Here is a 20,158-nt window from a genome sequence, read left to right as displayed (position 1 = left end):
GTGGAAGAGAACTATTGGAAAGGACATCCAACGGTCTCGTTTGCTCAGGATCAGGTCGATTCGGACGTCGGATTTTCCCATCAGAGTTGGCAGTATTTCAGTAGAGTCTCTTCGGGCTCGGGTGGTCATTTTAATTTCGGCTACGAATCCGTGCACTGCTGTTGTGTTGCAAATATCTGCCTGAAGCCATTTGAAGTCAGCACTTTACTCCCAAGCGACACCAGTTTTAGTAGATAGCAAACCGGAAAAGAGTGAGCGTAAAGTAAAAAACCAACCTAAACCACCGATTCAGCAAGTAGCGTTTTCACACATTTTTTTGAGGCTGCCGGACACAGTTTTGGAGAAACGAGAAGAAAAAAAAAACCAATCGTCGATTGTTAGATAATTGTACCACCCGCCGTGGCCCCATCCCTGGCCGCAAGCTTACGCCGGAACGAAAAAAGGCATCCGGAAAAGGGGATCCTCGAACAGATTCTCGTGTGGTTTGATTTTTGAACACTCGTTTTGTGGAGCTCTTGAGAGTTGTGGTAGGCTAAGACTGAAACAAAGCGCACGCACAGCGGATTCTGTGCTACGGGTAGTGTTTTTTTTTTCCTACGAAAGTTGGCTTAAATGTTGAGTCCGAACCTTTGTAGCTGACCGGATTGCCAAATCGAATATTCTCGTGGACGAAAGTGAAAAGGGCGAAAACAAGGAATTAGACAAAGCTGTTTGATTTAACTTAAAGAGGATGCATTTATTGAGCTGATTAGTAATGTAAAATTTTAGCCGAAGAGAAAACCAAACCCCAGTTTTATCGCACTAGACCTCGTTCCTCGGTAACATAAAGTATTCGAAACATTATCAGTAGTGCTAGTGAGCTAGAATCGCCGTTTTGTAGCGTTCTGTGCGTTGCCATAGGTGTTAGAAGTTATACTAGACGTACTCAAAAAGTACCGTAGAAGCCCACGACAATACTAGAAACTCCTCCATTGTGGAACAGATACACCTCCTGCACAAGCGGTGGTGGAATTAAGTTTGGTGAAGCGGGGAAACAAGAACTCTTATGACTATCGCCGCGGATAAAGTAAACCCCGAAACGCAATGAAAGCGTATAACTGAGTAGTGCATTTGCTGGTGCGGTCCTTGAGGATCATTACGACACACAGTATTCGTTGGCAGGGGAGAAGATTCTTGACGAAAAGTGAATACTCCTCATCGAGACTACCAGCAGCACGCGGCAAGAAAGGGGGAGGGAGAGAGAAAGATACAGAAGAAATTAAACCACGCGACCGAGTTACGGGATATCTCGTAACAACGGCGAACAAGACAGCCAGGCACGGCGGACCGAATCGGTGGTCGCGAACGCAAGGAAAAGCCAACCTCGCCATCTCCAACTGCCGGCGACGAACAACTACCCACACAGTTAGTCCAATGAAACCAAGTTTCAAGAACGGAAAGTTCGCCACATCTATCTACGAAAAATGTCTCTGCCAAAAGAATGGAATCTCCAGGTGAGTACCCGCCGGGGGAACGAGGTGGACATGGGTTTTTTGAGTAAGTGGATTTTTTTACAACGTTACGGAACCGGGCGACTCGCACAGACTGGTAGGTCGGGATTTTCCGCCACTGCGGGTGACGCTGGGAAACGCCACTGTTGCAGCAGCTGCACAAGTTCGTGGAAAATCGATAACTCCCTCCATTGGTGGGAAGGCTCTCGGCGACTGCCCTTGCTGTTGCCCTGTTCGTCGCTTATCCCCCGGTCAGCAGATACCATTGTTCGATTGGGGGAAAGAGTCGCTCACGATTTGCCTACTGCGCGACGATGATAAGGCTGCGATGCCGGAGGTGCAGGAGCGTGGTGTATGTACTTGCGCAGGATAGTGCCGCTGACGGAGGCTGATTGTGAGCGAGGACAGTGGTGGACTTTTTCGTGGACGATTGGGTAGACGGATGTTGGGTATTGTAGACCCTCACTCTATACCTCAATCCACTTCCCTGTTCTTGACTGCAGGACTAACTCTACTCGTCGTGTCTGCGCTCTATATGATTACGAAACGTGCACGTTTCTTTTCACCCTCAACGTCTCTCGCTTCGGCTTCCTGAACTCCTCCACAAGTTGTGGATGGAAGCAGCTGAACTCCAGAATTCTCGGTTTTGTGCCGGATGCAATGCTATTCCTCGGGCATGGGGTTGTGGGTTATTAATTAAAATTGCTGCTACCAAAGTTGTCACATGCGACTAGAGAATGTAAGAGCTCGCATACCGTGGCTCGCGACTTGACAAGTCCGCGAGCTACTGGTTTCCATTTTGCTCTACTTAATTTTCCGCCTCTAGAGGGATGCTGGACTTGAAATAGATGCCACTCTGGTTTCTTTGTGTCGCCACAAACGATTGGCCAGCAGCTATACGCCGCAGTCCGTTCGGCTGCAGCCTAAAATGTAGGTCAAAGCCGGGACTGTTAAATGAATCCAGGCAGCACAGGTTAAGCTATATGCTTGCCGCATTTTACCGCAAGGATTCTGCTGCCCCAGACACAATATGTGTCATGTTTGCTTTGTGCACTGCGGTTGTTTGTTGCTTTTGCGGTATTAATAAATTATCAAAAAATGTTGTTTGCCGCTTCTTAGTTGATGAGAAGTGGTGAACGATAAAAAAACACAGTTTTGCGTTTCGCATGAACCTTACTAAAATTATGGTAAAATAAAAGTACTTGTAGCAGGTGTTCATTTGCCAACAGTAGCAAAAGAACCCTATCATGCTCTAAACGACCTTGAGCCGTTAATTAGGTCAGAGCTTCTCGCAAGGTCTTGTTCTGGAATGCATATCCGGATGATAATGAAAACTTAATCGTTTCCTATATCGTGTTAATGTAATCAAATTTTCATGTATAATGTTTTTCGATCGAAGTTAAGTAAAATGTCGCACGACAGTGCAGTGCACCAATGAAGATAAACTTTTATCAAAATAATATAGTATTCATTTCATTCACTGTCTATTCACTAGTATGCAGTGTTAATCTAGTTTTTCATTTCTTAAATATCTCGAATTGTATGTTTATATCCTCAGTAGCTCCGAGATTATTATAACGGTCCTTTTTGCTTTACACCGAGCAAGCGGAAGGAGAGATGCATAAAAAAACCAGAAACGACCAAATATAGTCAACAAATATACGTAAAAATAGCGTGTTAAAAAGATCGGTCAAAATGATCGCTAAAAAGCATTATAGGGGTGGTCAACTTGGTTCTCGGGACTAGTTTTGTCCAAAGATGTAACTTTGGATTTTAAGAAACGCCTTAATTTTTTATTAAAAAATGTTGCGTCGTTCTCGATACATGAATATCGGAAATTGCGTTTCGGTCAAAATGATCGCTCTTTGGATTCTAGTGTTAATAAAGTTTTTTTTTCAAATCAAATATTCAATCCCAATTTTTTTTTTCGTGATATGATCCATGTACTTCATATAACTTTTAACTAGATGTTATAATTTTAATATGATTTGTTTCAAAGATTTCGAAAGTAGTCTAATAACATGAAAAAAAAAAATTAATTCACAATTATCTGTAGTTTTAACTTATTGATTTGTGTTTAAAAAATTTTTGTTTATAAAATTCTATGGCATAACTTTGTGGTTTAAATAAACTTTTGAATAGTCTAGTGTAATCGAAGTGTTTTAGTTCGATCACAATGTTTTTCCCTGTTTGATACTTTCACAAACTGCTTATTGATATGATAGAGTTACGGTACCAATAGTAGCGCAGTTAGTCATGTAACTAACAATATGGTGTAATTTTTAGGTGTTAAGAACACAATATTTAACATATTTATACCAATTATGATCGGAACACATCATATGATTTGAAAAACATCTATTTTCACTGTAAACCATAAAAAATACACAAAAAAGCATATTTTTCTTCCTCGTTGTTTGTTCGTATAATGGCGATATGGTCCTATAGTATAGGTTGTGGTATCGCGTTCCTATAGTGGTGGTAGCACTTGGAAATGACTGAATATATTTTGACTGTGACTTATTTTTGAAGCATAGTTCAAACAAAACGGCAAAATTACTCATAAACCGATGCATCGTCTTGGTCATAGACCAATGCATTGACCTAAAAAACCAATGCATTTTGCAGGGATTTATGGCTTTAAGGAAATCATGGTATATCTGATAAATTCTTAAGAAATCCAGCATCCACGATTTACTAATATCTGTTCGGAAAACATTAATGTACTGTTCGGAAAACATTAATTTTGGAGCCTTAATTTATTAAGGAATGGGAAGGTTTATCTTTTGAAGACTCCGCAGGAGATCAAAGAACATTTCGTAAAGAACAAATATCTCCATTCTATTTATTTAGTCGTAGAGCTGGGATTTTGTTCCACTACAAGCACTATTGGTACTAGCTCCACTATAAGAGCACTTACCTTATTTCAATTTCACTTTCAAAAATCACATTACAGATGATAAAGTATTGATAAATAGATAAATTAGAATTCTCTTATGTTGATTAATGATACAACAACTTCTTCTACTTTTATGTTTATTATGGTTTTATAGAAATGTTTTTTATATGATTAAAAAAGCATTTATTCAAAATTATTGTATCCATCAACATACTGCATCTATTTACAATATTTGTTAGTTTTATATTTTTTATTTGGTTTATCTATTGAAATTATAGTGAAATACTGACAAAATATTTGAACGATCAAAATAGCTGAAAATGGGATCATTTGTTGACGCTGGAAATCCTTTAGGCCATGCCTGAATAATTCCGCAGAGCAGTATAAGTATCCGCTTGAACAACGCCTTAAAATTTAATCAATTACGATACGATAATATCACCATTTGCTGGAAGGCATCAAACTTTGACATTGACTTGCTACAGCAATCAGTCTGATGCAATGTTTCAATGATGTCATACTGGTATTAGGAAGGGTACGACATGAGCCTTGCTTTTTATCCATATGATGATGGATGAAGCGAGAAGCTCTATTTTCCAATGTGTTTCACGTGGAAAGAAGGTATAAATATAGCGCCATAGTGTTTCTGTAGCTTTTTGTTTTTTCTTGAGTACTCGAGCATTAGACTCACAGGAAAATCAATCAATCCGGGATGATGAGGGGTATGTGAAAAGGGTAGCTGCACGGCCATTTTGAAACGGCCCTGGCCGTGATGGTGGTACAATTGCCTTCTGGTGTCCTGTCGGATGTTTCTGTGATAGGTTGAGGGATTGGTGAGCATGGCATGAACTACAATGAGCCAGGAAGTGTTGCCCTTGAGACAAATAGTTGCACGGAATGGAACATTGAGTCATAAGATATCTTTTCCTATATACAAGACCTCCGAAGGGAAACAGTGGATATCATACCATGTGACTAAACTTGGCTCTGCAGAAAATTAAGAAAGTACTACTAGCTGCTATAAAAGACGTCTTCTACACTACAGACATGAAAATGAGGTTTCGGTGTAATGGGAATCAGTTTGGTTACTTAAGTAAAAATAATATTAAAAATACATTGAACATAAATTTTCTGCATTGTTCTACAAACTATATCAGAAAATGTCTACGCTGACCCATGACAAAAATATACATAACATAACTTGCGATATTGTTTGGAAAGTTTAATGAGCTATTAATTCCAATCAGACGGTATACAACCTTGCTAGTCGGGAGGAGGATAAACAAACTTTTTTATCGTGCAATCAACAAATCATCTTATGTCCAACGAATGAGCGAATGACACAATAGGTTACGCCAGAATTTAAAGTTTTGTCGATGGCTCGTGCCTCATGGAGTTACAAGTTCGGGTTGGGTCCAAATGCGCATTTTACTGAACTACACTGGAATCGAAAGAGAGTTGGTAGTGTAAGCGAAACAATGCTAGTATATTGATCAACTTTCCTTTTTTCTTCGTATGACTCAGCGAAAAACGTGTTTTACAAATGCCATTCAATCTTGTTTTGCTTTGTCCGCGCAACAATTTTGATGAATTTTGTGGTATACAAAGAAAGGAACTTACATAAATTTAATTTACGAAAATCAATCGTCATTGAATGTTAACACAGAAACATCCCGATTAGAAATTGAATCAATATGTGTCTTTTTTTGCTTTTTTGTCTTGTATACAAACATGCTTGTAAGTTACACACATGTTTTCATTCTGGATAGGATTTCTCAAATTTGCGAAAAAAGGAAAATCTAAAATAAAATTTTAATATTGGGTAACGGTGCCAATAGTGGCGCAGTTAGTCATATAATTAAAAATATGGTATAATTTATAAGTGTTAAGGACACAATATTTTACATATCTATACCTATTATGATTGAAACACGGCTTTTCTTCTCAATAACATCTATTTTCACCGTAAACCACAACTCGATAAAAAGCATATTTTTTTTCCTAGTTGTGTCGTGTTCCTATAGTGGTGGTAATACTTGGAAATGACGGAATATATTTTGACTGTGACTTATTTTTGAAGCATATTTAAAAATTCTTCAGAAATCCAGCATATTAGTACAACCTGTTCGGAAAATATTAATTTTTGGCCTTAATTCATTACGGAATGGGGAAGGTTTATCGTTTAAACACGTCGCAGAAGATCAAAGAACATTTCATAGAAGAACAAATCTCCATTGTAATTATTTCGTCGTAGATCTGGAATTTTGTTCCACTACAACAACTATTGGTATTAGCATCACTATAGAAGCTCTTACCCTACATATTTTGGCCCACTTTTACATCTAAATTAAAACTGTTTTTCGAGCTCAAAAAGTCAAGTAATGTTTTGATAATTCCTTAAAAAGGTCAAAGCTTAAGAAAAACATTATTTACGATTGTTTTTACGTAGTGGTTACTTATATTTCAAGGTGTGCGAGCTATCTGCTTACAGCATGATGGGTTGAAAAAGTGACAGCTTCGTAGATTTTAACGATTTTCTCTAAAAATATTGATATAGGTAATCGCTCTCAAATTTGGTATTTAACTAGAATAAATCGATATTAACACAGGTCAAAGCGTATTTTTATTTCAAATGAGTGTGTTAATTGATCTCCTCCTCTGGTTTGCTTAATTTGCCAATCCTGGAAAGTGGTAACTCCCCTCCATATGTTGGATAAGGGAGATACCGGCTACACGAATAGGAGAGAGCATTTTTGGCCGTCTTATGGAAGTTGTGCTAACCGCTGTACGCAAGGAAAAGAGAGCTGACTGGTAGTGTTGCGCGAATCAGATTCAGATTCAGGAATCTTCATGAATCTTTGATTGATTTAAATCATGAAATCTCCAAGATTAATGAAACCCGGCTTTGCTAGGGCTTGAAAACAAGCAGGAAGAAAATGAGAGGGCACTAAAGTTGTGTAAATCTGATTAAGATTCATGAAACAAAAAATCCTCAAGACACAGGAAGGAGGAAAAGTCATCAGCCAAAACTGGGTTGAGGGCCCATTTTTTTTTTCGATCGCATAATCCACGCCATCTCGCCAAGATTCGGTTCGTGAATCGAATCACTCATTGCAGAAGATTCATATGAATGAATCTCATCGAAAGATTCATTAAGCATAACACTGCTGACTGGTCTTTTTCGTGAAGGGTCGCTTTGATCCCACCACTTCATGATTTGCTTTGAAGTTTAAACAAATATCTTACATATGATAACTCCGTCATTCTCAAACCTGTGTTGGGGTAAGATGTGGGACTCATCATCATCATCTCCTTTCTAGTGAGCCAAAATTACATGCAAGGGCCAAAAGTCCCGCAAATACCCTACTGCACTTCTACTTTGTATTTTTTTAACAAAAATCATTTAAAAATTAATGTTTACAGTTATCGTTTTTCGGTCAGTCAGGATATCTCCTTTTCACTGAACGAATTGGAATTCGATTGCATATATCTTCCAACGATTTTCACATATAACATGTAAATGAATGTTTATGTACTATATCTAGATAATTTATCATTCGGTAAAGGGAGGTTGGTTACGTGGTCTGTGTGCGTGGACGATCTGCATGGCTTGAAATCAGGACTTAATCCTTTGTAGTATCGCGTGTGAGCCATTCAAATTGGCAGAACATAGTAAACAATTTGCTCTGTCAAGAGTTTACCTTGTCATGCATTGTGGTGTGTTATTGATTAAATAATTCAACGATTTGAATTTAAAACGGAATCATCGTGTTTCACAGAAACCAATTTAAATCTATACCGATTAACTGCAAATACACGATTTTTCTGTAACGTGATCTTGATTGATATTATCTATATTTGGAAATTTATATTTTACTTCACCCAGTTCTGACTCACTTAACAAGGAAGTTGTGACATGACGCATTGTGCTTGAATCAAGCTGGGAATTTAGTTCATGTTTTCCTAATTCGAGACCTTATTCAAATATGTCGCAACTGACTATTTGCTAAGTAAGACTTATCAAAACTTTTAATTATCAATGGCAATACTATTTCATCAATCTCTGATATCGGGTATATACACAAATCAAATATACAACTTGTTCGGTTGGTCACGAGGTAGTAATTGAAACGTTTTTCTCTGCAGACATCGCAGGAGTGTCTTAATCAGTACCTGCGACCACAAAGCCTCTTCTCGGAGGATATCGAAATACAGCCCCACGCGGATGACAGCCATCTGTTTGACGGCGTCTACCATCCGTCCATACCGGACCAGCGATGTCGGGCCCCTGTCAATGCCGCCCTGCTGGCGGAGTTCGAAAACAGCGGATCCCTGTTTTCGATCCAGTCTGCACCGGTGGTTACGGCCCGGAAGGAACCAACGCTCGTCAACACGCTACAAAACCCGGCACTCGCTGCAGGCAACATACAAGCATCACCCAACAAGTTTATCGAACAGGGTTGTCGAGGAGAACCAGCGGCAGCGACAACGACAGCAATTGGTGGCAACGATGGACCAGCTGCTAACGATAGCGCAAGTTTGCTCGATGTCTTCGGTGGTCCGTTGCCAGCAAAGGCATCCGCTGGAGCTGCACGCAGCGATACTTTACTTAGGCCATCCTCACTGGCACTTGATACGCACTATAACCCAGTCAAGCAGCACACTGGTAGGGAATGTCCCCTTAGGATCTGCTAGTAGTAGCGATTGTAATTCGTGGTCCTTGCATTTCTAGTGGAGCCGCAGCCTTCGACCGAGCTGGACGAGGATGACAACGAGAACCTGCTGACTGTCTCGAGTTTAACTGCTCGGCCGCTGATAGCAAAATCTCGAGAAATACGTAGCAAAAAGTAAGGCACTATGGCGACAAGTGAATTGTTTTTGACATCGAACCTCGACGTTGGAAGCAGTAGCATATGAAGTTTCTACTCTACTTTACTTTCAGGCAAAGGCTTGATCTTCGGAAGCAGCGGAAGCAGGTGGCATCTGAGTCGAGCGAGGACGACGATGATAGTCCGCCGGATGGAGGCTACGGATGGGTAATCGTTTTCGGTGCTTTCTCGGTACAGTTCTGGGTTGCCGGGTTAGTCAAATCGTACGGCGTGCTCTATGTGGAGATAATGGAGAACTTTCCGAATGCCTCGGCCACTACCGCTTCTTGGATACCGGCAATCCTATCGGCGCTGTGCCTGGTACTAGCACCGCTCTCTAGTGCACTGTGCCAACGATTCTCCTGTCGTATAGTGGTAATAATTGGCGGCGTATTTTGTGGGCTCGGACTGACACTCAGCTACTTTGCGACCAGCATGTACCATCTGTTGTTTACTTTTGGCATCCTTACAGGTACTGGGTGGATTGCTTAGGTAAAGTTTCGTAAACATCAATTATCTTTAAAAATATTATCTTTCATGCAACAGGAATAGGAGGTGGCCTCTCCACAACCCCAGGCATCGTGATCGTTTCCCAGTATTTTGAAAAACACCGTGCTCTAGCGAACGGAATAACGATCTCGGGAACGGCCGCCGGAAGTTTTGTATTTCCAATGCTGATTGAACGGTTGATCCACTTGTTTGGATTTCATGGCACCCTTCTGATACTGGGTAAGTCTTGATAGATTTGCGGTGTCTTAAGCTCAAAACAGAGAGACACTCTTTTACCTTTTTCCGTTTTTAGGTGGCTGTATGCTACACGTGTGCGTATCCGGTGCCTTGTACCGGCCACTCGAGAAAAAACAAGATGTTGAGCCCCATAAGGAAGGCACTCAGTTTTCTTCTCGTACCGACTTTCGCGAAAACCTCGGCCACTTGAGTTCGTCGGAGGATCACCTCAGTAAGCGCTGCTTGGAAGACCTGTTTCTTGATGATCAAAATCGCAATAGTCTTAATATTGATAGCAAATTCGGTAAGTTCGCTCAACATCACTTGACGCCTGGCGCTGTCTCATGCTTTAGTATCAACATTTATTTTCGATCTACTACACTGAACTAACTCATACGAGACACCTAGATGACGTTGTGTAGGGGGTTAGTTTTTAACCAAGTTGACTTCGAAACTTTCGGACTTTTACTGCAAATTCGATTGCTATGTACTGCAGGGTATTCAGCGGTTCGTTTTTAGAGTGAGATCCTTCGCACGTTAGCTTCATTCGCCAAGATTCTCCAAGGGGTATGTTCTGTGCATTCCATCCGTTTCGTCTTTTGCGCATTTTCCACAAGTTCTGTCGGATTAGTGATAGGGTTCGATAGGCATTTCGCTCATCAGCTTAGATAGTTTCAGTAATTAAGATTGGGTGTTTTATTGTATTAGACACAGAATACGCAATCGGAATCAGGATGTCTTGCGCAACTTCGACATCATCAGGGCAACTTCATCGTAAGTGTGGTATTGTGCTGCTCAATGTGTGTTTGAGGATATATTGTCATTCATTAGTTTTCATCAACGTTGCTAGGGACAAACAATCGCATGAGACATAGTACTTGACCAAAGATCCGAAGAGTTTTGCTCCGACTGGTAGTTAACATAAGTTCTGCATTTTGCTTTGTTTCTACTCGCTATTCCACTTGATTTGGGATTTGTAAGGATGTTTTCTTCGCTGAAATGGAGACGGGTTTATTCTGCAGTAAAATAAGTCATTCTTCAATGCTCTTCCACGTCGAGGAATCGACTGTATATACCGTATTCACTATCACCAGTTTTGTTTTTTTCATACAAACATAATGCAAATTGTTCTCTTATAATTTTAGCTAAAAACATTTTGCTCAAGTATCATACATCTGATAATTGTAAATGAGCAGATTGTTTGAACACCGAGGGCCGTAACTTACTTAAGGTGGCAATTAGTATATTGTTCTACATGGCTCATACTATTCCTTAAACATCTCTTCTTTTGCAATTCGATACGACACTTTTAAACACTCACAACAAAAAAACAAACAAAATCAAATCGTCTGCAAATTCTTTTGTGGTAAAAAAATTGAACCTGAAATTAATTACTCAATCCAAAAAGAGTATGATGAACATCACATAAAATCGCTTCTAATTTTTTCTAGATTTTTTGCAGATAAAATATCTCTCATCTGTACTTTGTTTAAAGTAGCCAAATCCCCTATACCAAGCCCAATGCAAATGCGAAAAAAGAATGAATCACTTATCAGATACGTTGACAAGTTGAAATCAGATGAAAAACACAAACCACGGCATGGAATAGCGTCGGTATACCGAATCGCTGTGTCCTGGTCAAGGGTGGTGATGTGACGCATCAACGTGTGCAACCTGGGTGCTGTAATGCTTCCGTAACAAGTCTCGTACTGAGTCTCGAGCAAAAAACATAGAAAAGGCGCTATAGTACAGCAAAGGTATGGGGATACGTGCATATCGGTCCGATCATGAGTATATTTTACTTCAGAACCATAACATTATCACATGCAATTTGTAATTTGTACTAGTCCATAGTGGTACACTTAATAAGAATCATTATTTTGAGTATTCTGTACATTTTTCAATTGTTTTAAACTAGTTTTACTTGTTGTTTTGTTGAGTCCTTGGGAAAACATGTAATATTTAATTTCCAATATTGTATGTCATCAATTTTGATTTATCACACACAACTTTCCATCAATTGTTTAAATTTACGTTTTTCATCAATGACCTTTGAGGCTTGAAACAAAAATACCGTTGGCTTGACAGACTCCAGATAATGGTGGATTTTAATTAGATGTTGGGTGAAAAGTGTATGCTTTAATACCCAAGAGCCAGGTTTATAAAATCAAGGGTAAATTCGAGATCTTTAACAAATTCTAAACATTGAGCTAACTGGATTGCAAACAGATGAAAAATTATAACTTTATCTTATCGTGGAGCAGCAATAAGATGAATTAATTGCAATGGTTTATGCTAGTATAAACCTAAGCGTATGAGCTGTTTCAAGCCAGGAAATTGAGTTGTTAGTAATATGTTTGAATTATAGTTTCGTAATGTATCAAAAGCATGTACTTTCTCAAGGCGCGGACTGCGTGTTGTATGCGATACGGCGGAGGCTGTACGAGAGTGAGTGGACAAGGTTAGTGGTCTCATGAGGCTGCAGCCAGTGTGAAATTATGTTATGTGTGTCAAATGTTCGAGGATTGAACTGCAGCAACTGAAAAGCGACACCTGGCCAATTAAGATGAAATGTACTGAAAGTCGGGGTCGGTGTTTTATGAAAATTTCAAATGGAAATCCCGGACTAGCCTTTCGGCCCCAGCATTCCCAATGCTCACATTTTACGTTCGGGACTGATGTGCTTTGGCATTAAAAAAGTAAAGAAGCGCAGTGATTGACATTCTAGTGTACACATAATTCATCAATTGGAGCTATGCGACAGACAGTTGGCCTTACGCTAGGAAATGGAATCGTCCGGGTCCCCATTCATGCTAGTCAGCTTAACGACATAACGGGTAGATAAAAAAGGACACTTGCGATTAGGAATACGTAGCCCGCACGAGGAACGTTCCTTTAATGACACTAAACCAGAGTTGATATGGATGCAACCTAGCCATCCCTTACCGGCTTATCCGTACCCGATGTCGCGTAACCTATACCGTTTTACCTATTTGATTCTGTGTTCTGTGTGTTTAGCAAGAGCGGATAACCTTATATTTTGCCTACTATGTATGAACCCCACCCATTTTCTAGTCAACATTACGGAAAAAACGCTCCAAGAAAGTGAAGACGAACTGAAAGATATCCTCTCGAGTGCAATCTTTCTTAAGCCAATCGCGTCGATTCGGAGCTGCAGCATACTGCACTCGGTCGAAGATCTGAGCACCGATTCGACCTGCGTCTATAGGAATCGGGGCAGCGGGTATGACTCGAAGCGGAACAGCATGCGGTACAAGCAACAGCTTCACCAGCAGCGCCAGGAAACACAGGCCCGGCTTCAGGCGGCGGAACCGGTCGGATCACAATTGACACTAGCGGCGGCCGATGGTGGGGGCGCTTGCGGAGAAGCACCGCTACTTGGCCCGCTGCTGATGGCCACAAATGAGCTGGACAAGGCGGCGCTAGGAACTAACAAGGACTCAGCGGCCGCTACTGTGCCTACGGTGCTGAGCTCGAGCACGCTGTGTACGATGGTACCAGTGAAGGCATTGGCCCAGAACAACAACCGTGGTTTAAGTAAGAGCATGATCATTCCGACCCCAGTAGGCGATCTCAATGAAATCTTCGATGACGACCATTACCCAGCCTACAAAATGACCCTAGCGGAGAAGATTAGCCAGTAAGTGTTCGATTTAATACTCTCTACACCAGTGATGTCAAACTCGTTTGACCTCGCGGGCCACATTTCGCCCCATTTATTGGATTGATGAAAATATGTTCTTATCAGTGTGATTTGATCCAAACAGTCAATCGTAATTAACACCTTCAAATGTTTAAAATATTACATTACTTATAAAATTACTTCTCGTAAAATACAATTTTCAGTAAAAGATAAATTTTCTTTAACACTATTGTGCATTTTGGTAAAGATTTAAAAAAAAGTATATGTGCATTATTACTACAGCTAACTTATTGCTCCACATCTGTTATTTTATTAAGAATGCTCTTCTAGTTCATAACGTTTGTTTTGTATTTACACTATTCGCTTGTCACGAAAATCTTTGTGAAATCTTTGCTCTTGTCAACCGCAATATCATCGGCGTGATGTGGATCAAAGTTGTATATCACTTTCTTATAGAAATTGATGAAATTGACGTTCGTTCAGTTCTCTTGCAATTCATTCAATTCAACAAAAAAACATTTTACTATTCAAACAATAGCTAATACTCAAAGATCCAAACTTTCGATGTATTACCTCAAAGGGGTCGCGGGCCGGATCCGATGTGCTTGCGGGCCGCATGTGGCCCGCGGGCCGTATGTTTGACATCCCTGCTCTACACTAAAATAGCCACAATGTTGATTAAACACGAATTGCTCAATAGCCTAATTTCATGTGTCCTCGAACTGTGGGAGCGCTTATGTTTCTACCTTATTCTCTCTTCTACTTCAAGCAAACCCTCTTTGCATCATTTGGTTTGGACCTACTTCAACCATACTAATGTGTTGTTTTTTCTTTTCATTACCACAGATATCTAGACATTACGCTCCTGCAGGAGATCACGTTCATACTAATGTGCCTCTCGGTAGCTTTAATGTCGGTGGGATGTCCGTATATGCTTTACTACTTACCGGCGTATGTCATTTCAGCCGGTAAGCATTCAGCGTGCCCTAGCCAGACTTGCAACTAGTAACTTAACTATTAAATTATTTTGTTTTCTACAGGATATACCAAATCAGAAGCAGGATATTTGGTTGCTGTAAGTGCGGCCTTAGACTTGGTAGGGCGGTTGGCTTTGGGATGGCTGTCCGACTTGGACCTGTTTGACCGCAAGAAGGCGTACATTGTTTGGTAATTAGATTGGAAGTCCCCCTGGTCGGATGACCTTTTCTCCTAACCGTTGGATTCTATTTCTTTGTAGCATTCTAGGCGCAGGTACGGCGGTGCTCACTATACCGTCGAGCAGTAATACCTGGTTCATCATAGTGATCAGTGCCGGCTGTTACGGATTGTGTCTGGGTAGCTGGTACCTCCTGGTTCCGGTACTGCTGGCCGATCTGTTTGGGACGGAGCGCATTAGCTCCAGCTATGGCTTGGTTCGGATGTTCCAAAGTATTGGTGCAATCTCGGTGCCACCACTAGCAGGTTTTTAACCGACGGAAAACAGAATTATCGATTCCGTCGCCCTTCCCACCGCCAGCCCGTGTTGGTGCAGCCAGAACTTCTCAACGTTACTAACATATTTTTTGCACTGTCTTCTTTTCTTTCTTCTTTCTTGCTTTCTTTCTCGATGTTCGCCTTTCCTTCGCTCCACTCGTTTGATCGTTCACCTGTTCGTCCGTCCGCCCGCGTCGAAAACCAATTAACCATCATGCAAATGTTTCAATCTTTCATCTCCACATCACAACACAACTCATTCCCAATGCTATATAGGTTTACTGCGCGATGTCTCCGGAGGGTACGAGATCTGCTTCTATTGCATGGGGGTTTGTATGTTGATGGGCAGTGTACCGTTGATCGTTATTATCCTTCGCGACTCGATCGCCCTCAAGGACAAACGACTTCAACTCGACCAGGCTGCCTAAACTTGATGGTTCACCAAAGCAGACGGACGGAAGAGACATCGGTGGTCGCATGATGAATGAGCAGATTTTGGAACTCACTAAAATGCATACTGGCATTCAAAACATAGGGTAAAAACAATAATACTTAATAATTTTAGAGTTTAAGCTATCTGAACCAACTAAAAATAAAAAAGAAGAACAATAAATAAACAAAAGAATCAAGCATGCGGACCTTATTCAATTTTATTTTTCAATAAGCAATTGCAAATGATAGTATCAAGATCAGTAAAAAAAAGAGAGGAAGGGTCAAAGCTTGGTGTGGGAGGTCTTCGCCAAAATCTCTTAACCGGTTAACACGTTAAGCGCTACGCGCAAATTGTACTACTTCCCGTTCTGCCAGCGATTCGTAGAAACGCCGGCCTACCCAACGGGCTCTGTCGGCCCGAGCAGACCGACGCCGGCTTACGGGGAAGAACACTGTCGGCCCCACGGGGCCGACGTAGCGCTTAACGTGTTAATTGGAAATTTTGGATCATAGTACCCATGGTTTCACGGGTATGAAACATACCAAATTTGCAGTTGTGCCCTGGCTGCTCGTAAATCGGGGTCCACACCAAGGTGTCCAACCGAGACCGGACCCTCCCCTGTACGAGAGGACTGGCTATCCACGTACAACAGGGAAACAAGTCTCGTAAGTCCTTAACGGGCAGGCATGACCAAGAGGTCGTTACGCCAAGAAGAAGAAGAAGAAGACAAACATCGACGATATTTTGCCCCACCGTAAAAGGTATATATTTCTCTGTCATCTCCTACTTGTTGAGTGCAGTTTGTTTACGTTACGGCACCCGAAAAATCTTTGGTAAAAAAAATTAATTAAAACTGAGTTTCATAACTGAATTACATTTGTGAAGGCTAGAGACAAGTAGTACAACGAAAAATCCGATGTTTCGTGAAGAATATTGCTCGTTTTGTTCGCGTTTGTGTTTCGGCTTGTTTACGTTTTTCCAGCTGTTGGTTTGTTTTCGTTTCGAATTGACATTTGACAAGAGCTAGCGCGACGTCTCGTTTTCCGCTCTACAGTAGCGCGATTTGTGCGACATTTTTTTTGTATGGAGTTCAGCCGCCTGTCAGGCGGCGTCGCGTTTTGTGACGGGACGTCGCGCTGTAGTGTGGACCCCGTGTTGGATAGTATGTTTAATTTTGCAAATCCCAAAATTCTTCATTCTCCTATGGAAAAGTAACAATAATAAGCTGGATGCTACAATCTGACCGTGCAAACGCAGCAACCACTGTAGAGATTTTTTGCTCAAGGTACTTACATCCCTAGAATTGAATGGAGGAACTTGGGTTTCATACATTTATGTATGCTTAGTAACGCAGCCAGCAGTGTTATGATGTTTTGATTCGATAAATTTGACAATTGTCAACACCCGGTAAACATTAGTTGTTTTGTAGAATCGTAAACATCGCATCACTCGTCTGAGGTTGTTCCTTTATACCATAAATAATTTATTAAACAATAACTAGAATGGAGCCTGTTTGTATATTATGCGAAGAGAAGTTCAATGCCGATCAGTCCAAGGATTTAGCAGATCATGCTAAAATATTCTTCAGCATTACTGCTATCGATGTAACTACTACATTAGGGATAAGCATGTTTATAAACAGGTTATGCGTAAGTTGTGTTTTCCACAGATTTCCGTTTGGGAAGGTATAAATTTGCTGAAAATATGCAACTTATGTGAAGAAAAACTGTTGCAGTATGAGATCTTTCGTTCGCTTTGCATTAAAGTATGCACAAAGCTAAGTCAGGTGTGTTTGCATTCAACTGGAGAAATTTCCTTGATCATTAATTCCTATATTTTAACAGCATTCTAGAGTCGTAGATGTTTCACCGTCGCCATTGGTAAAGTTTGAAGATAAAATCGAAGGTGCGTTGTGTGCTGATGATAAACTACTCAATAATACAAATACTGCGATCGAAGATAACAGGCAGCCAAGTTCTGGGAAAAAATTGAAAACAGTCGTAGAAAATGAATCAAACGACAGAGCCTTTGAAAGCGACGTACAAAACGATAATGAGGTGTGTGCCAACGATTCGTCAGATAGCAGTGAAAAGAGGAGCACGTTACAAGTACCAGAGTGCCATTTATGTGGAAAAAAATTTCGCATGAAAAATCATCTGGAGGGACATGTAAGGGTGCACCAAGGGCTTAAGCCTGCATTATGTAAACTTTGCGGGAAATCATTCATCAGATGGCACAGTCTTAAGCTGCATGTGCTTCAAAAGCACACAGAGCGTCGGAGCGATGCGCCAAGGACCTCCTTCAAGTGCGATTTCGCCGGGTGCGAATTGGCATTCACAAATAAGCAAGGTATGTTGCATCACCGCAAAAAGCACAATCCAGAGTACACTAAACCCGCTCCAACGACGTTTGTGTGTGAGTTATGTGGCAAAACATTCTCTTCCAAAGGATCGTTGCAGGTAAGAGTAGCAAACGGTTTTGAAAATTTCAAAGCAAACGTGTGAAGTAAAAATTATTTACAACTATAATGTTGCCTTTTCTAGAAACATTCCTATATTCATACCGGAAACATGCCATTTCACTGTGCAGTATGTGATAAAAGATATCCTACTTCACACAAGCTAAAGGAGCATACCATGCGCCACCAGGGCATAAAAAATCATACATGTCCTCAATGTGGTCTCAAGAAGACGACAATGCACGAGCTAAGAGTACATATGAATTATCATACGAAGGAAAGAACCTTCCCATGTGGATTCTGTACCAAAATTTTCATGAATACAGGTATTATGAATATTTTTCTTATACAGTTTAACCTGGATAACTTGAAACAAAATTTGCCTAATGAGATTTTAGACGATTTCATAATTATTTTAAAATTTGGAGTCACTTTAACTATATTACAACCACTCATGCGTTATGAAGGATTTCTATCATTTTTGAATCCAGATTAAACTGATTTCAGATATCTCGCTTAAAAAAAATTCAAAAACCTTTTTATTTTTCTGGTATTTTGTTTGGCTCATTCAGGTAATCTTGCTACCCACGTGAAAACTGTGCATCAAAAACTAACACCGTTCAGCTGCACGCACTGCAGTCGATCTTTTGGTAAGAAAGAATCGCTGAAACGTCATATAATGACCCACACTGGCGAACGACCACACGAGTGTTCTGTATGTGGCAAGCGCTTCATTCAATTAGTAGCCCTTCGCAGTCATTCAAAAGTACATACAAAAAAAGGAAACTGTTAAATTACACCTAGTTAACCGTCACCCGTTCAACCAAAGCTACCTACGTAGACGTACAACCGGACTAAACGGGGAGTCCATACATTTTGTATGGGAGACTCCGTTTTCCTGTACTTCAGACTAAATAACTTGTTATCTAGACGTCGGATCGATTTGAAATTTTAAGTGAAGATGCTTGAGGGTGTTTCCCAAAATATTGTATAACTTTCATAATTTTAAAAATTCATTAAGTATGTTAATTTGAGGTTCCAAAAAATTCACCCTTCACATCTATGATCTATGAGTGCATCTATGTGTAGCTCCATCATTTTGATAAGAGTTTGCATTTTCTGCATGTGTAGATAAGAGTTTGCATTTTTTGTATTTCAGCATACATATCTTTGATCATTGAAACTGAATTGCTTGAAATTTTCAGAAATTTATTCAATTTTTTTCCAAAAATATTTTTGAAATGTTAAATGTTCAAATAGGATTGTTTCATTCAGAAACACGAATTCTATAATTTAAACATTTATGCCTTACGTTTAGGTCTTAAAATCTTAATCTAATATTAACTACAAGTATGCTACATATCATTTTGTTCAGAAAATGCGCGCCACAAACACGTTTATTAATCCGCTTCTATTTGACTATGTGTGTCATTCAAAGTACAATCAAAGCTAAGTAAAAGTTAGAGTTATGCAAAAATTCAATCCTTAGAATAGATAAAACCGAACAGACATATAAAAAAATTACTAGAAACAGCATTTCCTTGGAAAAAGAATTAAATAACGGACAAAACTCTGTTCCCAGTTGAAGCATGAAGAATGAATGAAATTTTGAAAATTCCCACTTGAAGCGACTGAGAGTTTATTAATTTTTACAATGTTTTGATTTATGATTTATGATTTATGCAACTTTCCAAAAAATTTCAAGTAGTTAAGTATCTAAGTGCAAAGATATCAGTACTTAAATAGAAAAATCAAACTACTATGTAAAATATATGAACTACACAGATAAATGGTTGTAGATGTGAAGGCTAAAATTTTTTGAAACCTCAAATTAACATACTTTATGAATTTTTAAAATTATGAAAGTTATACAATAATTTGGAAAACACCCCCGAGTTTCTTCACTGGAAATTTCAAATCGATCCAACATCTCAATAAAAAGATATTTAGTCTGAAGTACAGGAAAACGGAATCTCCCATACAAAATGTATGGACTACCCGGGTAGTCCGGTTGAACGTTTGAGGGGTATCAACCAAAAACGCGAATAAAAATTATTTAAATTCCTTGAAAAAAAAATTTTCTTTATAAAAACGATAGAAAATGAATTTTCCTCGGAAATGAGTGTCTACGAATTCTAAAAGTTTCA

At 39.9% G+C, this 20,158-nt stretch overlaps 2 protein-coding genes across 2 annotated transcripts; both read left to right on the top strand.

Moving 5' to 3' along the window:
* Positions 1–1,356: 1,356 nt before the first annotated feature.
* Positions 1,357–15,701, top strand: LOC131263039 (uncharacterized). Its single transcript, XM_058265210.1, has 12 exons — positions 1,357–1,493; positions 8,536–8,809; positions 8,861–9,064; positions 9,122–9,236; positions 9,332–9,729; positions 9,804–9,986; positions 10,060–10,287; positions 13,059–13,644; positions 14,494–14,615; positions 14,688–14,814; positions 14,885–15,108; positions 15,397–15,701. The coding sequence occupies exons 1-12, from the start codon at positions 1,464–1,466 to the stop codon at positions 15,546–15,548; spliced, it is 2,643 nt and encodes an 880-aa protein (XP_058121193.1). The 5' UTR covers positions 1,357–1,463; the 3' UTR covers positions 15,549–15,701.
* A 1,295-nt stretch (positions 15,702–16,996) lies between these two features.
* LOC131263132 (zinc finger protein OZF-like) lies at positions 16,997–18,981 on the top strand. The gene is made up of 5 exons (XM_058265324.1): positions 16,997–17,157; positions 17,223–17,339; positions 17,398–18,012; positions 18,097–18,337; positions 18,584–18,981. The coding sequence occupies exons 1-5, from the start codon at positions 17,056–17,058 to the stop codon at positions 18,802–18,804; spliced, it is 1,296 nt and encodes a 431-aa protein (XP_058121307.1). The 5' UTR covers positions 16,997–17,055; the 3' UTR covers positions 18,805–18,981.
* The last annotated feature ends 1,177 nt before the right edge of the window (positions 18,982–20,158 follow it).

Source organism: Anopheles coustani, chromosome 3 (assembly GCF_943734705.1).
Source record: "Anopheles coustani chromosome 3, idAnoCousDA_361_x.2, whole genome shotgun sequence".
In the NCBI taxonomy this organism is placed as follows: Eukaryota; Metazoa; Arthropoda; class Insecta; order Diptera; family Culicidae; genus Anopheles; species Anopheles coustani.
The sequence above is the reverse complement of the archived record's forward strand: the minus strand, read 5'-3'. Positions and strand labels throughout refer to the sequence as shown.